Source organism: Hemiscyllium ocellatum, chromosome 37 (assembly GCF_020745735.1).
Source record: "Hemiscyllium ocellatum isolate sHemOce1 chromosome 37, sHemOce1.pat.X.cur, whole genome shotgun sequence".
NCBI classification, from domain to species: Eukaryota; Metazoa; Chordata; class Chondrichthyes; order Orectolobiformes; family Hemiscylliidae; genus Hemiscyllium; species Hemiscyllium ocellatum.
Genome location: NC_083437.1, coordinates 32,255,671 through 32,278,175, shown reverse-complemented (window position 1 = coordinate 32,278,175; position 22,505 = coordinate 32,255,671). Strand labels below are relative to the sequence as shown.

Here is a 22,505-nt window from a genome sequence, read left to right as displayed (position 1 = left end):
TTGTACTGAAGAAATTAAGGTGGTTTAATCACATTAAATTCAGCTGTGAAGGACACAATGCAAAGGCTTGAAAGTCCATAGTTAAATCCTTTCATTTGAAACAATTGAAGCAAACTCTTACTTAGCCCATTAGCACTAACCTGATAATTTGCTGCATGATTATGACCCCAAGCAGGCACAGTAGTTTAAAGGGAATTGTAACAATTTCAAAGAGTAGGATTGTGGCATTTTCAGACCTGTTGATAACTTTGAGACATACATATTTTGTCTTTAACAGAAGAAAAGCTCACTCCTTCTCTTGTGAGACGCCTCTGACTGAACCAAATGCTTGGCCCCTCAAAAGGAGAATGATGCCTAAATTAGTAATAAAGTCACAAAAGCAATGTATTAAGTCCAGGTTTCCAATTTTGCTGGATCATATATAGGTCACTTTAATTAAAATGATTATTAAGAGACACTGGGTTCAAAGGGCAAAATGTTTTGATATTTTGAGAATTTCAATTCAGTCCAAACAGAAGTTATGTTAAACTTGTACCAAATCTTAGTTAAGCCACATAACTACAATGTACAACTGTGGCCACCATATTATAAAAAATGATACAGAGCACTGGGGTGAATGCAAGAAGGATTTACAAGTATACTATCAGGAATGTGATGTTATATCTTCAGGAAAAGGCATTTCTGGGTTTCTTTTCTCTCAAGACAAGTGACCAAATGAATGTTCTTAAGATTCTGAAAGCATTTAAATAGCATAGATGCAGAACAGGTGTTTCCACTCTGGGAACAAGCAGAGTTAGAAGCCACCTATATAAAATAACCGTCAAGATATAAAATAGAGAATGGATTCCTCACAGAGGGTGGTGAGAATAGGGAATCAGCTACCATGGAGCATGGTTGAGGCAAGCAGTGAAATTGCATTTAAACTGAGGTTAGACAAGTTTATGAGGGAAAAGGGAGAAGACTTAAAAAGACTTAAACTGGCTCTTTCTTTGCTTACATGATGTAATTTTATATAAGATTTCATCAAACAAACCTGTAAATAAGGATCAGTAAGAGTGATCATGTAGCTATCAGACAGTCACAGAAGTGGTTCACTAATGATTAGATTAGATTTTCTACAGTATGGAAACAGACCCTTCGGCCCAACAAGTCTATACTGACCCACCGAAGAGCAACCCACCCAGACCCATTCCCCTACCCCACATTTACCCCTGACTAATGCACCTGACACTATGGGCAATTTAGCATTGCCAATTCACCTAACCTGTACATCTTTGGACTGTGGGGGGAAACCTGAGCACCCGGAGAAAACCCACGTAGGCACGGGGAGATTGTGCAAACTCCACACAGACAGTCACCAAGGAGGGAAGTGAACCCAGATCCCTGGTGCTGAGAGGCGGCAGTGCTGGTCACTGAGCCACCATGCCTCCTAATGTCCTTTAGGGAAGGAAAGCTGTGACTTAGTCTATATGTGGCTCCAATTCTACACACTAACATGGTTTAACTTTTAACAGTCCCTTGTAGTGGCAGTTACAAAGCTGGTCCCTTTTTTCTAAAAGCTGTTTCTTTTCTCAAGGATACTGTGTCTTTGGTTTTTTCAGAGGGGTCATAAAACTCTCCTGGCTCTGAGGTGGTTAGTTTGGTACAGAGATGAAAAAGGATTTTGAGAGGCCTTTTGTTTAAATGTAAACAGATGAGACTTCAGGCCAAAGTGGTCATGCTTTAGAAGTGACTTCTACAATGAAAGGGGAGTGTCAGTCCAGAACTAGTTAGGAATTCAGCTGTGTGGAAACAGACTCTACCTCTCCTTCTGTCCTTCTAACTTCAACCTATAAGCATTTGTTCCATTTTTACTGTGTTTGAAGAGGGTTTGCTTATTGGGGTTGCCGTGTATATTAAGAAAAGCATAATTAAATCTAGTTTGGATAGACTGAGTTCTGTAGGGGTTCTTTATTCTGTTCTTTATGTTTCATTGTGCAATTTTGTGAATAATGTTTTGTCTGTTTTAAAACCTGGCAGTGAACCGAGCTAACATATTCTGGGTAATTTTCACTGTCACACTTACCAAAACAAATTGCAAAGTTATGGCCTGGGCCACCTGCTTAAGAATGTTTTGTGTGGTCTGGCCTCATCCATAACAGACTGGGGGCTCATTTGGGATTTAAACAGTGAGTGGTCGGTGCTAGTGTCTTTATTTTGGGTGTTGGTTTGGTTGGGTAGACAAAGCTTGGGATAGAAATGACTCTTCCAGCTGCCAAAAGCTTTCTGGAAGTGGATGCAGTGATTTTGGAAGTTTTACAAAAGGTGAATAAGACCAAACTGCAGGAATTAGCAGACCAGCTGGGATTGGACCTGCTTGCTTCTGTGAGGAAAGGAGAGATAATTACGGCAGTAGCTCAGCATTTAAACTTGCTGGAGACACCATCAGAATCTCAAGGATACTGTAGAGATGGCTTGAAAATGAAGCAGATTGAGTTAAAGGTGAGAGATAAGGAAAAGGGCAGCAGAACTGATTCAGTATGAGTTACGATTAAAAGCAGAAGTGAGGGAAAAAGAGAGAGCAGCAGAAGAGAAAGAAAAAGAGAGAGCTTTTGAACTTCAAAAATTAACACTTAAAAAGGAAAGTCAGCTTAAAAGGCTAGAGATAAAGGCTGAAGGTAACTTTAATGATGAAGTAGTGCAAACTCATGTGGAAGAGCAGAGAGTTAAAATGACCAAGTTAGCAGCTGAAATGGCTGATGATTATGAACTGGTTCATAAAAGATGGTTTGACTTCCAGAATCAATTACAATTAATGCGAGAAAGAAATTTGGGCAAAGAGAAATCCTCAGGTGGAAAGGGAAAGGTGGATCTCAGTGAAGATCATAGGGATAACTTACCACAGGGTAAAAGAGAAACCCTTGAGGGGGACAAAGAAGTTATAAAGCTCCAGTATTTTCATTGTAATAGAGTGGGTCACATGAAATCAGTGTTGGTGGGCCGGGAGAAAGCCAGATGTAGGAAAACTGGACAAGCCTGGGAGTTTTGTTGGACAAGTAACAAAAAGCACAAGGGAAGTTAGATGACTGCCTCAGAGTATACAAGATGATTAAGGAGGAGGTGCCAGATCTGCTTAAAAAATGTACATGCAAGGGTAAGATTTATTTACATAGGCCCGGAGTAGCAGGTAAAGAGGTTACAATATTAAGGGACACAGGATCCTCTCAGTCTGTAATGCTGAAGGATATGGAGCTATGTACTCCTGAGAGACTATCGCCAGAAAAGGTACTGGCAACAGGAATTCATGGAGATACAAAAAGCACTCAATTATGTATAGTAAGGCTAGAGAGTCCAGAGAAGAGTGGGGAATTTGTGGTAGGGGTACTGGACAAACTCTCAGATGCAGGAATACAATTTGTCCCTGCAAATGATATAGCTAACTCACAGGAGGCATGCTGCCTACTCTAGTTGAAAAGCCAGTGGAGACACAAGCAACTGAAGAAATGAAGGATGTTTATCCAGGAATTTTCCCAGATTGTGTGATCACAAGAGCACAGCGGCACAGGTTGAAGCAGGAGACATCAAAAGGCATAGATAAGGAAGATGACATTGCTTTATCTGAGGTTTTTTTGATCAAGTAAGTGGGACAGTGCAGGAGCAACTAGGTAAACATGCAAGTATCTTTAGCTTTGCTACACGTATTGAGTTACAGCAGAAAGATGAGAATTTAAAACAGTTATATCAAATGGCATATACAGAGGACAGTGAATACACCACTGTATGTTATTACTTAACAAATGGTGTCTTAATGAGGAAATGGAGACCATCACACATTTAAGCAGATGGGAAATGGGCAGAGATTCATCAAATTGTTTTGCTAGTAAGGTGCTGCATGAGCTACCACTTGGAGGTCATTTAGAGGTGAGGATCACAGGCTAAAATACAAAGACATTTTTACTGGCCTGGACTACACAAGGATGTAGTTGAACTGTCATACATGTCAGCTAATCGGAAAACCACAGGCAGTAATAAAACTTGCACCTTTAAAATCTATTCTAGCATTTGAGGAATATTTTACAAGAGTTTTGATTGATTGCATAGGTCCCCTACCTCAAACAAAAAAGTGGGAATAAGTATTTATTAACAATAATGGATGTGTCGACTAGATCTCCAGAGGCAATCCCATTACCAACATCACAGCTAAAAGGGTTGTAGGAAAATTACTTAATTTCTTTTACGAGATACTGACTACCAGTAGAGATCCAGTCAGATCAAGGATCAACTTCACCTACAAACTATTCAAGGAGGTTATGGATAACTTGGGAATAAAGCAATTCAACTCTACTGTGTACCATCCAGAAATGCAGGGAGCGCTAGTGGGAGGGCATCAAACACTAAAGACCATGTTGAGGGCTTATAGACCAGATTATCCAGATGACTGGGATAATGGAGTTCTGTTTGTACTTTTTACAATCAGAGATGCACCAAATGAATTGACCAAATTTAGTCCATTTGAATTAATGTTTGGGCATGAAGTAAAAGCACTGTTAAATTTGATTAAGGAAAAACTAATAAATCAGAATTCAGCGACCATTCATTTGGACTATGTGTCAAATTTTAGAGAATGATTAAATAGAGCTGGAAAGTTGGCTAGATAGCATTTAAAAGTATCGCAGTATACAATGAAACAGGAAGCGGATAAGAAATCACAAATTTGCAATTTTGCCATTGGAAATAAGGTATTGGTGTTACTTCTAGTAACAAGTAAGCCTTTAGAAGCCAGGTTTAGTGGAGCTTATCAAATTGAATGAGGTGAACTACTTGATAAAGACTCCAGACAGGAGAAATGTCACAGTGTGCCATGTGAATATGCTCAAAAGGTATTTTGATTGGGAAGGAAAGCAAGAGGAGAAGGTGTTCATGATCACAGCACAGAAGGAAAAATCAAGTTCAGAGGATTCTGAATTGGACATTCCTCAAATCAAATTGGACAATGAGGAAGTTGTCAAAAAATGGAATAAAGTATTGAGTTCCTTCCACAAGGAAATCAAAATGACCTGAAAGAGTTATTACTATCATATGGGAAGATATGCAGATATAAAGTGGGAAGTATTTATCTAATTGTGCATGACGTAGATATAGAAGATGCTGTTCCAATTAAGCAACATCCTTATAGGTATAACTATCTAAAGTTGGCATGGGTTCAGAAGGAGATACAGTGCATGCTCCAATATGGCACAATCAAAGTGAGTTACAGTGACTGGAGCTCACCCATAGTCATGGTGCCAAAACCAGATGATACCCAACAGTTATGTGTGGATTATTGCAAAGTCAACGCCGTTACAAAGACTGATACATATCCAATTCCACAGTTGGAGGACTATGTCAAAAAAGTGGGACAGGCAAGTTACATTTCTAAGTTGGACTTGCTCAGAGGCTATGGCACATATCTGTGTCAGAGAGAACAAATGCAATTTCGGCTTTCGTAACACCAAATGGACTATATCAGTTCAAAGTCATGCCGTTTGTATGAAGAACACTCTAGCCACATTTCAGAGACTAACTAATAAGGGCATTACTGGTTTACCCAATTGTGTGGTGTACATTAATGACCTGGTGATTTTTAGTCACTCACGGAACAGCATTTATCGGACTTGGTCGATGGACTTTGGAAGGCAGGTTTGGTGGTAAACCTAGCTAAAAGTGAATTTGCCAAAGGCCAAGACACCTTCCTGGGCCTTGTTATTGGACATGGACAAATGGCCCCACGTAATGCGAAAACAAAAATAATTGGGGAATTTACCACACTGTCGACGAGAAAAAGCAGTATTACGGTTCCTGGGATTGAGTAGATTTTACCAAAAGTTTGGGCCGAACTTTAGCAGTGTGGCTGCTCCACTCACCAAATTGTTAAAAGAGGGCAAAAGGTTTCAGTGGACAGCGGACCTTCAAAAGGCATTTGACAGTCTAAAAACTGTGTTAACCACTGTCCCAGTATTAGCCACATCGGATTATGTGAAGCCTTTCAGGGTGGCTATCAATGCCAGTGACATGGGTGTCAGTGCAGTGCACCTGCAGAAGGATGATGAGGAGATAGAAAGACCCATTGGGTATTTTCCCAGGAAGTTGAACGCACATCAACAGAAATATTGAACGGCGGAGAAAGAGACTTTGAGCTTTGTATTGGCATTACAACATTTTAGTGTTTATATTTCCGGCAATGCATCTGTGACAATCATATACACTGATCATAACCCATTGACATTTGCAGAAAAAATTTAAGGACAACCTATTTAGATAGAGCTTGTTGTTGCAGCCAATCATTTGACAATTGTGCATGTGGAGATATAGGGACGTTCAGTGGCAGGTGCGTCACGGTCTGAATTTGCATGTGGTTGTACATGTTTGTATGTGTATAGTTAGTATAGCATATATGTGTGTTTTAGACTACTAACCAGTTTGTTTCTGAAGAGTTTTAAAAATGAAGCCATCTTTTGATATTGATGGTTCATTTTCTTTAAGGGCGGAGGTGTCACAAAGCTGGTCCCTTTTTTTCTAAAAGCTGTTCCTTTTCACACAAATACTATGTTCTCGGTTTTTCTTAGAGGGGTCATAAAACTCTCCCGGCTCCATGGTAGCTAGTTTGGTACGGAGATGAGAAAGGATTTTGAGACAACTTTTGTTTAAATGTAAACAGATGAGACTGCAGGCCAAAGTGATCATGTTTTAGAAGTGACCTCTACAATGAAAGGGGAGTGGTCTGCTCTCTAGCTGGGCAGTTCAGTCCAGAACTAGTTAGGAGTTCAGCTGTGTGGAAACAGGCTCTCTCTCTCTCTCCTTCTGCCCTTCTAACTTCAACCTATAAGCATTTGTTTCATTTTTTTACTGTTTTTTAGAGGGGGTTTGCTTATTGGGACTGTCATGTACATTCAGAACAGCATAATTAAATCTAGTTTGGATTGGCTGAGTTCTATATGGGTTCTTTATTCTGTGCTTTGTGTTTCATTATGTAATTTTGTGATTTAATTTTTGTCTGTTTTGAAACCTGATAGTCAACCTAGCTAACTTACTCTGGGTAATTTTCACTGTACACTTACCGAAACAAATTGCAAAGTTATGGCCTGGGCTGCCTGCTTAAGAATGTTTTGAGTGGTCTGACCTCGTCCATAATAATAATTAGATTGGATTAGATTGGATTAGATTACTTACAGTGTGGAAACAGGCCCTTCGGCCCAACAAGTCCACACCGACCCGCCAAAGCGCAACCCACCCATACCCCTACAGTTGCCCCTTACCTAACACTACGGGCAATTTAGCATGGCCAATTCACCTGACCTGCACATCTTTGGACTGTGGGAGGAAACCGGAGCACCCGGAGGAAACCCACGCAGACACGGGGAGAACATGCAAACTCCACACAGTCGCCTGGGACGGGAATTGAACCCAGGTCTCTGGCGCTATGAGGCAGCAGTGCTAACCACTGTGCCACCGTGCCACCCACATGCCACCCACATCAGCACTCAAAGCCATTAGGGGGTTAGCAAAGGAGATTAATGGTCCATACAGTTATTACAGTTTACCAGTCTGCAAACTGTCGAATAAATGGCATGAACAAAGATATTTTAGGAGATATTTAAAAATCACACAATACCAAGTTATAGACCAACAGGTTTATTTGGATGCACCTGATGAAGAAGCAGCACTTCAACAGCTAGTGCTTCCAAATAAACCTGTTGGACTATAATCTGCTGTTGTGAGATTTTTAATTTTAGGATATAATACTGTTGATTAAATATCCCCCCCCCCCCCCAAGTGTTGTTGCAGTTTGATTATGAGGTCATGCCAGGCATCTGATAGATTTGTATGTTATAGTGTGCCTTACTTTATAGGTGTTATGTCTGTTATGGCATGTCTTATGTTACCAGCTGGTTTAGTTACAATATGTCTGATGTTAATAGCTGACTGTGTATCTTGTACCTACTTCCACTTTCTGAGTGCACCAAATCATTTACTTCTCCAGCAGAGATTGTCAGCTGGCCACTTCTTTTTAATCTCTGCTACATTGTTGGGATGCAATTCTCAGGAAATGGCTGAAATCCTCAAGGGAAGGTAGGGAGTACTAATTACACTCTTGTTTTTAACTGCCTATAAAATATTGTTTCTGGTGAGGGGGAGGGATGGGGCGATGATTATTGAGGCTACTTAATTTTGTAGCACTGCAGAGCCATGACAACAGAATGGGCGATTCATTGTTAGATATCTTCTCTTGGGCTTGGCTGGACTGGTTCAGATGATGCTGGACTTAGCAAGGAAATAGGTAAAGTTTTTAACAGGTGGTGATACTGAAAGCAAGTCAGTTAGATAGGCTGTTTCGATTATATGAAATGGGAGGATAGGATCATGACCATAAGTTCTATTGATAATGTGTTGGGCAGGGCAGTTCAGGGGTACTGCAGATAGCTGTGGTGTCCTTTCGATGTTCAAGCTTAAGTCAGCCAATCCAGCAGGGGCCATGGATTGAAAACATGCTGTCAATGGCCAAGATACACCTGGATGGAATTTCAAAGTGGTTGTGTGAACAAAAAGTCTGGAGGTACTCATTGCCTTCATTTGTCTTTCCAATATGCAGCACCTCACATTTACCTAAATTAAACTCCATTAGCCACTCCTAAATAATAAAAGAGCGGGGATTGAATTCCATAAAATGTTGTTCCATTCACAGCACAGCTGGATAATTTTGACACCCTCCCCCATCCTTTCCATTCTCACACTATTTGGATTTTAGTTTATTTCCATCCTGAAACATCTACAACCAAGGGAAAATGAACACACCTCTCCCTGTTCCAGTAAGAAAGTGGTAACTTCTATAAAAAGACATAACAGTGGTGGCAGTTTAAAACATGGAAACATAACTTTAACATTTGAGTTTTGCCATTTAAATAACAAAGAACAAAGAAAATTTACAACCCAGGAACAGGCCCTTCGGCCCTCCAAGCCTGAGCCGATCCAAATGTACTGTCTAAACCTGTCGGTCAATTCCTAAGCATCTGTATCCCTCTACTCCCCACTACTTATGCATCTGTTCAGACTCATCTTAAATGAATCTACCGTGCCTGTCTCTACCATCTCTGCTGGCAACACGTTCCAAACGCCCACCACCCTCTGTGTGAAGTACTTGCCATGTGTATTCTCCCTTAAACTTTGCACCTCTCACCTTGAAATCATGACCTCTCGTTATTGAATCGTTCAACTTGGGAAAAAGCTTGTCTCTATTATTAGGGTAATGTCAGGGTGCAGTTCTTCACGTGCATCCCAAAGTGAATTGAAATCTGGAACTTTCTCCCTTAGAAAGCTTTTGAGGCAATGGGAAATGATGAAAGGAGAGGGGAGGGGGGTGGTCACCTGAAATTTTCAAAACTAAGACTGAAAGCATTTTGCTCCGGATTACAGGATCATGGCAGATAACTGGAGTCGAGATTCAGATCGACCATAATCTAACTGAATGATGAAGCAGGCTAGAGGGGCTGAATGACTGACTTCTGTTCTTATTTTAACACTCCCATGATTAATAGCTCACAGTCCAAACATGATGATTGCTTAGTTGGTTGAATCAACCAATTGCATGTAATATCCATCTCTTACAGCTTGCTGCGAGTTATCCACTGGTCCATAATTTTCAACTTCGTTTAAAATTCTGATGTACCATCTTCAGTAAATTCTGTTACCTTCCTTCCCAAAGCCCTGCCAACATTAAAAAAACTACATATCTAACATGTGAAAAGGAACAGGAACGTAAAATGGCTACTCACCATACTGGCAACGAGGACCTTGGAAACCCTGTGGGCAGTGGCACAACTGTGACATTCCCTCAATACACTTGCCACCATTAAAGCATACACCATAACTGCAAATGGCTGTAGGTCAGAGAGAGAGAGAGAGAGACCTCCCATTAATCAAAAAAGGCAAATGTGAACAGCACCCATTTGGCTTAAACTTGATGAAAACAGGCTGGTTTCTGTAAATTATGTTTCTTTTATCATTTACCTGTAACAATTTCTCCATGTGGGTCATAAATTCACAATCAACATCAGTTTGTGGTGCGGTATCTGGCCCTAATTTCACCTGCCTCAGTTTGCTTCCCTGTATTCCTGACTGACCTCGGTATTTGAGCTTACTGTTTTCCTAAATCACAAGCGCCCAATCGAGAGAACTCTCTCACCCCCTTTTATCTCCACTGCGAGTTCTGCTAGTCTCCTTTCTTGTCCTATTCCTATTAATACCTTGTCCAGTTTTCCCCTTTTAAACACCTGTCAGTTCAGATTTGAGGCTGAAAATGGTTTGCTGCCACCTCAGGTGAACATGTTGCTATGGCTTATTGTAAATAAGCCAACTGCAAAATTAGACAAACTGCAGTTACCATTTCAGTTTTTTTCAAAAGACTTACTGAATAACTTGGGTGAAGGATCAAAATGCACCAAGACCCTCAAGTGTAAAAGGTCTTAAGTGAGAGAGGTCAAGGCCCCCACCAGAGCAAATGGTTAAACGCCCCCCACATCATGCAACATGAGAGTGAAGGTTCAATGCCACAGTTCAAGACATTATCAAGGTTGCAAAGAATAGAAGAAGATGAACTAAAATTACTGAGCAGCTTCTTATGGAAAGTTGAGACATTCCTAAGGGAAGAGGGAGTTAGAGGGATTTATTAATGAGTTATGTTTAGCCAGTGGTGGCTAAACATAATTCTTCTGGAATTTGCTTAATTACCAGAGGGAAATGAGACGAGTTTCCAAGAATTTTCCTTCGAATTGGTCACAATTTTTTAACCTTTATTTGTCTTCCTCAGAAGTTTGCATTGACTGGAATTGTGGAAGGCAATGCAGGAGGTAAAAATATCTTCTAAGGAACTTTTTATTAACTTTGTTTTGCTATAACAACAACTTATATTTGTATAGCAATTTTAACATAATAAGACATCCTAAAGTGCTTCATTGGGAGTATTATAAAGCAAAATACAACATTCTGTTAATGATCAGTTAAGAGGATTCCAATCAAATAATCTTTTATCTAATAAGAAAAGGCAATCAAACCGTTAGCTCAGCCTTGTAAAAGCACAATTTATGAAGTTATTCTTGTTAAAAAAAAAGTCCAGCTTCTTGAATGAGGTAATACATTGAAACATATGGTGGATTCTTAAACACCAGAGTGAAAGAGGTACAGAGCGAGTTGTGTTATAATGGATTCTTCAGAATTTGACAAGTGTTGGGCCAGCTGATTCCACTGAGTTCAAAACATATGACGCAGTGAATTCTCTGGCAATTCATTCTACCACATATTCAGGATATGAAGAATTATTATTAATAGAAGCTGTCATTGTATATGGTAGTTATTGATAATAATAGAATAATTCCTGTGAAAGCCAGTAAATAATGGAATAAGAAACTCATCAGTATCCATATCATTCCCTAACAATCTTAGAGATAATGTTAACATGGAGACAGCCGGCAATTGTTCTTCATAAATCTGTTCTCACCTACCAGTTGAGTGCACCAAGCTTAACGTTAAAAAGCTAACAGACTAAAATATAGTGTATTTTGAGAAGATTTGTAAATCAACTAGCCACAAAACGACATGACCCACTCTCACTAATATCCTTACCTACGGATTCTTCCAAGATACTCCAGGTGCAAGAGGTGGCCCATATACGCTGGTACACACTGCCCTGGATCTGGTGCAAAAATACAGCCAAGGAAAGGCTATAAGAAAAAGAACAGGCCTACTCCCCAGACTTAGAAGGGAACAAGTGTGGTGATTGCAATGAGGTCAACCAGATGTACCTCTTAGAATATGAGTTTCCTGATTGAGGCTGTTAACCTGGGCTAAATCAGGGAGCCCTGGCTGACAGGTGAAAACAGGAGTATCAGGCATCCTGTTCAGTCTGAGAGTTGGCTCTGAGGGAGCTTGATCTGTCTCAAGTACAATGCACATATAAATAAAGGGTGACCTTGGTGACAGGATACTGGCCTTTGTGGAGTTACTTTAGGTATGATCTGAAATGCAATGTCTGAAAGAGTGACAAAAGGGGCGGCACTGTGGCTCAGTGGTTAGCACTGCTGCCTCATAGCCCCAGGGACCCGGGTTCAATTCCCACCTTGGGCAACTGTCTGTTTGGTGTTTACACATTCTCCCCATGTACACTTGGGTTTCCTCCCACAATCCAAAAATGTGCTGGTCAAGTGAATTAGCTGTGCTAAATTGGCCATAGTGTTAGGTGCATTATTCAGGGGTAAATATAGGGTAGGGGATAGGTCTTCAGAGGGTCGGTCTGGGCTTGTTGGGCCAAAGGGCTTGTTTCCATACTGTAAGGAATCTAATCTAAGGAGACTCCATCAACAAGCAAATAGGAAGTCAAATGGTATGTTAGCCTCAATTGCAAGATGATTTGAGTTCAGCAGCAAAGAAGTCTTACTTTAGTTGTGTAGAACACTGGAGTATTGTGTGCAGTTGTCCATTGTCTAAGGAAGGATATACTTGCCATAAAGAATACAAAGGAAGTTCACCAGTCTGCATGGTTTTACTGGTCTATGAGAAGTTGAGAGGACTAGACCTATAATCTCTGGAATTTAGAATAAGGAGAAGTGAACTTACAGAAACTTGCAAAATTCAAAAGGGATAGACAGAGCAGTTGCAGAGGTTGACATTGTCTCAGAATTAAACCTGGGCCAGATTCATTTAGGATATCTGGATCAGTTGGACCAAAGGATCTGTTTCCATGCTATACAACTCTGTGACTCTATAAAGGCAAGCTAGTTAAGATTGAGATAAAGGGGAACCTCTTCACTCAGAGTGTGGTGAATCTTTGGAATTCTCTACCCTAGAGTGCTGTGGAAGCTCAGTTCAAGACAGAGATTGACAGATTTGCAGTGACTAATGCCATTAAGGGATATGGGAATAGTGCGGTAATGTGGCATCGATGTAGATCATCAGCCATGATCTAGAATGGCAGAGTAAGTTTGAGGGGTTGAATGGTCTACTCCTGCTCCTATATTCCTAAAATAAATTTGAAAATGCAACTGGATGTATAAATAGGAGGAGATATTGGTGGAATGGGAATGTAATTGGATGTAACATTGGTCTTGTCAGCAACACCTACATTCCACGGAGAAATACAAACAAGGTAAACTATGCAGGAGTGTAGGGAAAGAAGAGAGTGCAATGGGACTAATTTGCAAGCTCTTCCCAAGTCTTGGCAAGGCATGATGGGCCAAATGGCCTTTTCAGTTGTTGAATATGTAGAACAAGTGTACTTACAAGCATGGCTGAACAAGAGAGAAAGTCAGACTTGCCACTTTAATGTTGGAAGTTTAAGACAGGAGAAAGGGATCACTTATTAAATGACAATTTTAGTGTTACTACTATTCTACCTATTAGCCATTTTAGGAAAAAATGAATAATTTCAAAACAGAAATGTTTCCAATTACAGTTCAATCTGCTCTGGCCAAAATATCTCTCGGTCATATCAAAGACAGCTCATATTTTTCTCACTTCAGAACGCCCGTGCCCTCACCACATTCATCCAGTTAAATCACTGTCAATAAATCACTTGGTGCAACTTTGCCTATTTATAGCTACTGACCTTCTCCGTCTCCATACTACAATGTCAATCCCTTAACTGTGTTTGGCACAGTTTCTGGAGACTTGGTTTCCAATAAAGCATACAATTTACATTGAAATAGCAACACAAAGCAGGCTGAAACTGTCAAAAGCTACTGCAAAATCTCTGGCTTCAGAGTCAATCTAGAACCAGAGGTCACAGACAGAAAGATATAGGCTAAACCATTTAGGACTGAGATGAAGAGAAATTTCTTCACCCAGACAGTGGTGAACCCTGTGGAATTCACAACCACAGAAAGCAGTCAAGGTCAAAACACTGAATAATTTAAAGAAAGAATTGTATACAGTACTTAGGGCTAAAGGGATCGAAGGATAGAGGGGAAGTGTGGAATCAGAGTACTGAGTTAGATGATCAGCCATGATCATAATAAATGGTGAAGCTGGCTCAAAGGGACGAATGGATCACTTGTGTTCCTAATTTCTGTTTCTATATTTTAAAAACAAGATGATTATCACAGCATTTCTACAATAGAATAGAAATTAAGCTCCACTTTGAATTGCAGTTGGTTTTAAAAGTTCATAGCTCTGGACTAGAGCAGCATTACTGTTCAGCAGTCATTCCAAGGTCACATGTGGGTTAGACACATACTAAAACTTCCATTAAATTGTCCCATCAAACTTTCCTAGCATAGACTAAATAAAGCTTAAGCATACTCTATTCTGGCCCATCAAACACTTCCTTGCAGAGGTACAAGCAATGATGAAGAGTCATCCAGACTCGAACCTTTAGCTGACTCTCTCTCTCCATGGATGCTGCCTGACCTGCTCTGATGTCTAGCTTTTTGCTTTCAATACAGATTCCAGCATCTACAATAATTTGCTCCTTCTTTGCAGAAGTACAGCCTGGAATGGATTCCTGGAATTGGATAGATACAATTGGAAATACTACCCATGAATTACTTCTAAGACACATACAGAAGTAGTTATAGGTAATGATTATCTACACTGCCCTAGTCTGGTTCCAATTGTAGCACCCTTACTCCTTCACAAACGAAGATCATCGAACTTGGACCATGGCCTTCACAGTCTGTACTGATTTCAATCTGTTAAACTTCACTGATATTTTTAGCCTGTTCTCTAATACCAGTAGAAGAGCAATGGGTCATTTTATGACCTTGAGATTCAAGCAGTTGAGGTCCCTGCTGGCAGCACAGAATTGGAAAGCAAGTCCAAATTGTGTTATGTTAATAGTGCAACTGGGTATCTAGAAAAGTAGCAAGAAACTCACGATCAATCATTGCCCTGCTACACAGAATTGGAGATTACAAAGACATTTCAATGCACAAGACACATTCCTGAATGAGATAGTAGTCACATTGTGGAGTAGTGAATCTGAAGCAGATGGTGGTAACTGAGCTTCTGATTCCACATTTCCACACTATCCTTTGATTCCCTTTCGGCCCAAAGGAGAAAGAAATCAATTTTTAAACTACATATTGAGGTCGCCTATTTGCCTTGTATTTTTCAACTGCACAGGTATATTGCTTAGATTTATCATGCACCTTGTACACGGTGGGATATTACCACACACACAAATAGATACACAATCATACATGTAAATGCAACACTTGTACAAACACATGTGCCCACTTGTAAATACATGCAGATGCACAAAAGCATAAAACACAAACAGTCCCAACAAAACCTTCACACAAGTGTGTAACATATGGCCATGCATATAGCCAAACAGCACTTAGATACATTAAAAAGTAAATTAGACTTCTATATCTTCGAGTATGGAAAACTGGAGGGTTTGAAATATTGAAAAAATTCCACAGGGGAGGTAGAGAGAAACAACTTCCTTCAAAGAAGGATAGAACACACAAATACAGATGTAAAATCAGAGCTAAGCCATCCTGGAGCAAAGTTATAAAGCATCTTCATATAAAAGTTAATAAGACTGTGAAATCTTTCCTCTAAAAGTGTGAATGCTGGCACAATCAAAGCTTTCAAAACTGGAATAGATGGCATTTTGTTGAGTGAGTAAATGCAGGGAAATAGACGAAAATTGGGTAAATACAGTTAAGTAAAAATCAACAAGAAATTAATTGAATGGTGGTTTAGGCTTAAGGAGTTGAACAGGCACCTCCTGTTCTTATGTTTATTGTATCTGTGCAGCCCATAGTCTGAGAAAGCCCCGAATGTAAGATGCTGCCAATAGAGCTCAAGCTGACTGGGTCACTGAGCTGAAAAGTTTTGGAAAATTAAACTGTGCCTTATCATAGGTCACACCAGCAATTACATCTTGACAAAAATATTTTACATGGGTTAGCAATTTGCAATCCTGCTCTTCAAGAAGTAAAATTGTGTACATGTTGCAACCCTGAAACAAAAGCAAAATACATTGTAAATGCTGACTTGGTCAGTTTGCTATTCTGAAGAAAGCAAACAAGTTAGTGTGTTATCAAAGTTCTTGGACAAAGTGTCCATAGCTGAAATGCTAACGCTTCTGTTTTTCTTCCTCCACTGGATGCTGCCTGACTGACTAAGCATTTCCAGCATTGTTTTCGGATTTTCTTTCTGCTCTTCAAAACAGCACTACCAGCACAAAAGAGCTGTTACCCACACAGCCACTGAGACATAATGTCACCCCTTGTACTAATACCTAACTCTAAACCAAAGCTTGCAGGTCAGCTCCTATTTTAAACAAGTGATCATGTATCTCATGCTTTGTTTGGTTATATATCAACATTATAGAACCTTTTCCCACTCTATTCCTACTCCTTTCCTTGCCCTTTCCCTGCCACAGAGGAACAGCTACCCATTAAAACTGAAATACGTGCTAGTAGAATCCAAACAGAAACTTTGCCTGCATTAAACAAGACAACAGAAAAACATGACATAAAATGTACAAATTTCAATTTCCTTTCTTTGGATGATCTAGCATGAAGCAAATAGTAATCGCTGCAATCACACAACAAGTAGATATTCACTCAGCTACTACAGCTCCAGAGGCAACTATTATTTGTATCAATACCAGTATGTGTTAAAGGTCATTGTAATGTGGTTTAAGAAACAGCAATTAGCATCTGAAGTCTTGCATACAACCTCCATTTAAGGAGAAAAAAACAAAGCTTTAACAGTCTAAAGGAACACAGTAAACTTTCCAAGGTTCAGCTTATTGGGAATAGCACTCTCAACTCTGAGTGAGAAAGTTATGGGTTGAAGTTTGTTACCATGAGTTGTCAAAAGAGGTTAGTCAGTTTGTCATGATAGTGAGGAGAGGGGAACTGGCTCCCATTTTTCATTCAAGTCAAAGTCACAACAAGATTAACTAAATACAAAGAATTCCTTCACTTCTGGATGGATAATTTCCTAATTCCAACATATTTATGTTTTAAAAGGAGCTAATTTAATCAGGATTTTCTGATAAATTTAAGGTTTATTAACTACTGAAACATGAGGAAAAATAAAATGTAATATATAATTCCAGATTAGAAATGAGAAGTTAAAACAAACTTGAAAATATGTGCAAATCTGCTTTTGGTTTGACCAAGAGTAGATGGTGAAATGTTGCAGTTAAGTTACAAGATTCCAGTTGTGATAACTCTGGCAGTTGAATAGTGCATTTGGAGATTCTGCATTCTACAGATTCACTGGTGAAGTTTCCGATTTCCTGGTCAACTGTGGCCTTTGACCGGAAGACCATAAGACCAGAAGAAATAGGAGCAGGAACCTCCATGTTCATACTTTTTCATGTCATAAAATGTTATCAGTAGTTTATTGTCTGAAAGGTTGTAAGCTCAGTGAATTAAAGGATTGTACAGTTCATGTTCACACCTAGATGTTCCGATTGTTCAGAGGTGTTTTTCCATTTTTGTTTAATGGATGTGGTGACTTTCTTTCAACAATCAGAGAGGGAGAGAGAGATTTCATGCATAACTTCATAGGAGTTTGAGCAACAGAGGCTACAGTGGGATTAGTGGCAGAATTGGACAAGAAGTCCAGCGAGGCCTATCTTGACTTTGACAGCACCTCACTACAACTTTTAGGCTTTTGACTAGCATTTCTCGCTACGTATGCTGAGGAGGACTCCCCTGCTTTTCATCAAAATAACAACATAGGATCATTTACACCCAGCTGAGAGGGTAGATGGGCCTCAATTTAAGTACTGCACTGCTTAAATACTTGCTTAAGACTCCAGGGAGAATGTGAACTCCTTGATCTTCGCATGCATTAGTGCTACCAACAGAACCACAGCTGGCACAGGCAATATGACTGAGAGGATCAATATGCTCCTTAAACATACCCCAGCGTGTATGGTTCAGGAATGTGGAGCATTGACCTCACACTAGTTTGGTTTGCATTACTGATGGTCATCTGTGAACCTGGGCAGCATGATAGGGGATTTACCTGAGGAGATTGGAGAAAACTGGTTTAGAGAGGGCCTCATTGCTAAAGAGATGATAGGTAGAGCAGTTGGTAAGGCCGGGGCAAGAGACTACAGTTTGAAGATTTTTATTGATTTCATTTATACATGATTTGGATTAATCTACCATTTAAAATGTATGTTTCCCACTTACTTGGCCACAGCATAGAATGTCATAAGCATTCACATGGAATGCAATCAGTGCAGGAACAGAGGTACCTTTATTGTCAGAGGATGTCACTTAGCAGGGTGGGGGAGACATGTGCATTTTGGCGTATGCGACTGTAGTCAATTGGATTTATAGCTAGTTTAATGAATTGTACCCTTGGGTTCAATAGAGCTGGACAGATTTATTACATTAGGCCTAATGTAATGTGGCACTCAGTATCGCTTTAACGAGCTCAGAGATCTAGACTATAACAGCTTTAGACAATTGCCACTTTTTGTTGCTTATTTAAGAAAGCTTTAACAAGAACCATGTTTCAATTCATTTAATTTGTTTGCATATCATGCTATTTTTATTGCACTTTTCTTCCATGTATTTTCTCCCAAAGGCCCTGACTTCTACAGCAGTACAGTCTAGGGCACCCCCTTGCATCTCAACCTCAGGCTTTCAGTCCTCCTAATAATCTGCAAATTATCAATTTCATAACTTAACCTGTTTAAACACATTTTAGGGGACACAGCAGTACCAGAACCTGACGGTTCCTGTTGCTATGAGAGTAAAACAACCATAAACTGCTCACTTGCCATCCATGTACTCTCCAGTGGGGGCTAGCACATGTCAATCTGGGACAGGAACTCTTTGTGTAGTTTATATGGTTACTTTAGACAAGCAATTTTTGGCCAATATACCTTGGAACCCAAGATCCCCCAAGCATTCAGTGCAAGTTTCAGGTAGTTTAAAATTTGAACAGACTTCTTCAATTTCTCAAAAGGTACTGTTCTTGTATTTAAGAAAAGTAATAATTTGTGCAATAGTTTCATATTGCTTTCATATATATGTACAATGCTAGGGGTGGAGAGAATGTTGGAGTTCCATAAATTTTCTCAATGTAATCTAGGGTTCCTTAACAATGTTGTGACTCTGACAGAAATGCGCCAAGATCAAGTCCCCCTACTTCCATGAGTTGTGTAAATGTTTTACTTCATCAGCAGGCTCCTTCAATAAACTCAAAAACAATTTAAATAAAAACACAAAGTGTGTTGGAGAAACACAGCAGGTCTGGCAGCATTTGTTGAGAGAAAAACAGAGTTAATGTTTCGAATCCAGTGTTCTTTTGTCAAAAACTGATGCCTGATTTTTAATTATTAAAATTTAACATTCAAATAATATTCAAAAATGTAACTAAAAGTGACATCAATCCAAAAAGCTGCAGACATGACTCTGAAGACAAAAACACACACAGGAACACTTTTTAAATCTTATTCACTCATGCATATACAATTATTTCTCCAGAACATACTGCATATGTTCCTCGATTTCAGCAAATAACGCCAAAGTTTAAAACATTAACTGTTTTGAGACCCTGCCCAACAGAGTTCGGTGCTGACTTTGTTACCCAGTAGGTCTTGACAATTTTCTTATCTCTTTTTAAAAATTTTCATTTCCAAAATTATTGTCTGTTTTGTAAGTAGCAGACAATCCTCAGTTCTTTTGACTTTCAACTCCAAAATGTCTCTACAGGTAAACTCACTACAATCCAGGAAATGTCCAAACCTTCCATCTTTTTCCATTCTCATAATATGTTAATATATCTGTTCTTATCAACCAAAAAATCAGTGTAAGCCACTGTCCTAGCCCAAGGACAATATAATAGTCAATTCAGTCTTGGCTCCATATGGAGGCCTGGAATGATCTTGGTTTGTGTGCTGCACAGCATTTACACATAGAACTGAAGTTGTTGAAGTACTAAGAAGGAAACCCAGCATCTTGCTCCTGGTCTTCACCAAAGCACGGTGCAATAAACTGCATGTGCATCCCCCATCCCCCAATGTGTAAGAGCTAGATAAACCCATCCTTATCAGGCTTACAGTTTGAGAGGAATGAAAGGAATTTGCTATTTCGCCATCATGGGTTTACTTTGATTTTGACATTTCAGCAATTGGTGAATACAATATTTAACGTTCATGTAATAACAGCTGAAAATTAAAGAATTTGCTTTGGTTTTGTTGCATTTGTTTAAATCCATTCTGCAATCTTAACGATAGAAATGTTTGGGGGAAACAGTTTCCCAGATGTGGAGTGACAAGAAACATATGTGTTTCAAAATCTGCTAAGGACATTGAAATACACAAAAGGAGGCTCAGTAACGTTTGAAATTTCACACCTCCATATTTTGAGTCCTGAGACCTTTCTAGGGCATGTTCCTACAGACTCCTTCTGCTACAATGTCAATGAATAACAGACTGTCACAGGTTGCTTTTCTGACTAATAAAACAACATTTAATTGTTCTCACTACAGCATTGTGATAGGACCTCGTACTGTGATGAATGCTAAACAGTAAGGCACAAAGCCTGGAATGTGCGGGGGACTTCTCTCCTGCAGTGGTATTCTTCTGTGATTTTTTAATGTTATGCTCTCTGATGGTATGTGTCGGTACTGAAAAATACAACACGTCCCCAATTTAACAGTCAGTTTCAAATTAAAGATTGTTTGAGTTAATGGTAGAATGGGCTAGAACCAGAATATGGCCTTGCTGGGTCAGTGATAGAATGGATTAAATTTGGAATAATGTTCTATAGGGTCATTGATGTAAAGTGTGAAAAGTGGAGAATGGTTCTGATGGGTCAGGGATGGAATGTTTAGAATGAGAATAAAGCACTGCAGTAATGGAGCAAATTGGAGCTGGCATACAGCTCTGCTGCATCAGATTTAGATTGAGATTTAGGTTTTATTATCACATGTACCCAAATATGGAATACAAGAGTACAGTGAAAAGTGTACAATGTTGCCACACATAGCACCATTTTAGGTACAAAATACCTAGTACAAAATCTTAGTTGCAGAAGTAGAAAAATAAAGCTATTAGTTAAAATGTTCAGCACTACAAGCAGGTAATCTGGTTTTGGTTAGGGATGAGTATTGACCAGGATATCAGTGTCAAGCAATTTTTTTCTACATCTGAGAAGTTGATTAAACATTTGGGTTGAATGTCTCATCCAAAAAGCAGCTCCCAAACAGTGCAGCTCTTCACTGAACCCAATATATGCTGAAATGAGGCTTGAACTCCCTACATGTCATCTGAAAGATGGTACTTCTGACAATATAGCTTTCTTGCAGCACTGTACTGCGGTGTCAACTTTGTTAATAGGCTGGTGTTCTGGAGTGGGGCTAAAACCTATGACCTTTCCCATTCAAAGATGAGACATGTTAATTGAGCTAACGGTTAGACGTGTTCAACACCCGCAATTAAATTCATGATATAATCTCGTTCCACGAGGCAGTTTCAGGGAAGTTACACTGCGCTGTACTCTACAAAGACACAACTTCATACTTCACTTCAAATATAGAAAATCTGATCAAGGGGCTGCTGTGGAAAGTTCATCCTGTTGCACAATGTGGCAGTGTCAATCTGACACTTTGTTAACCTGATGTTCTCCTTCTGCAATCCTTCTTCCAACAATCACGAACCATGTGTCACATATTGATCAAAATGAACTAGCTAGTTGTATTGTGTGGAAGGAATGATCAGAATCCTCTGCTGATAACTCTGCAGTGGCCATTTATACTTGCTTGATGTGTTTTGTTCTAATGATACACTTGTGTGTAAAATGATTCAATTTCTTACATTAGAAATATTGCTTTCCTCATGCTGGGGTCACTTCTCTCTTTGCCCTTTCTGTGTGATCATTATGCCCATTGCGCCTGGAGTATCTATCAACGCATTGCAAGACCTAGTCTGTTCTGCCACGAACACGTTCCAGCTGCTGATTTATAACCTCGGAATTTCTGCATGTCAAGTGTTTTCCTGACAGTCAGCTTCTCATCTCTCAGTAAACATGCTCCCACTACAGGAGCTCTTATGTCTAATACAATCCTGCCTTTAATTAGATCATTTTTAGTTAGCACACAAAATCCTGTGAGTTTATGTGAGTTCATGAGATCACATATTGATCAATAGATGCTTTTTCACATTGGCCCTGATATTTTAAAAGCACCATTCAAAAGTTACATTCACTTGGGTTTCAAAGTCTATCTTCAACATTTCTGCAGTTTGTTTCTTCAGAGAATTTCAGGATGGAATACAGTTTGAAACGGTCTCTTTTCAAGTCATAAGACTGTTGTAACAAGTAGCTGCTCTGGCTTGTGACACAGATCTGTCACAATTTCATAATTGTGTCATTCCACATGGAAAAAGTGCCAGTTTTGCTTCTTATCATTGTTAATTTTAAGTGAAGTTAGGAGAGGAAAAGCCAAAGCCATTTTTCACTCACCCAGTGTTTCATGTATGGAATGTTTTATTTGTTCTTTGTTTGCGTATT

General features: G+C 39.5%; 1 protein-coding gene across 1 annotated transcript in view; it reads right to left on the bottom strand.

Annotated features, from left to right (window-relative positions):
- Positions 1 to 22,505, bottom strand: part of LOC132833825 (multiple epidermal growth factor-like domains protein 6) — a 427,573-nt gene that overhangs the window by 352,360 nt on the left and 52,708 nt on the right. Inside the window, exon 4 of the mRNA XM_060852450.1 lies at positions 9,789 to 9,893. Coding sequence (XP_060708433.1) covers positions 9,789 to 9,893 — 105 coding nt within the window. The remainder of the gene's footprint in view (positions 1 to 9,788; positions 9,894 to 22,505) is intronic.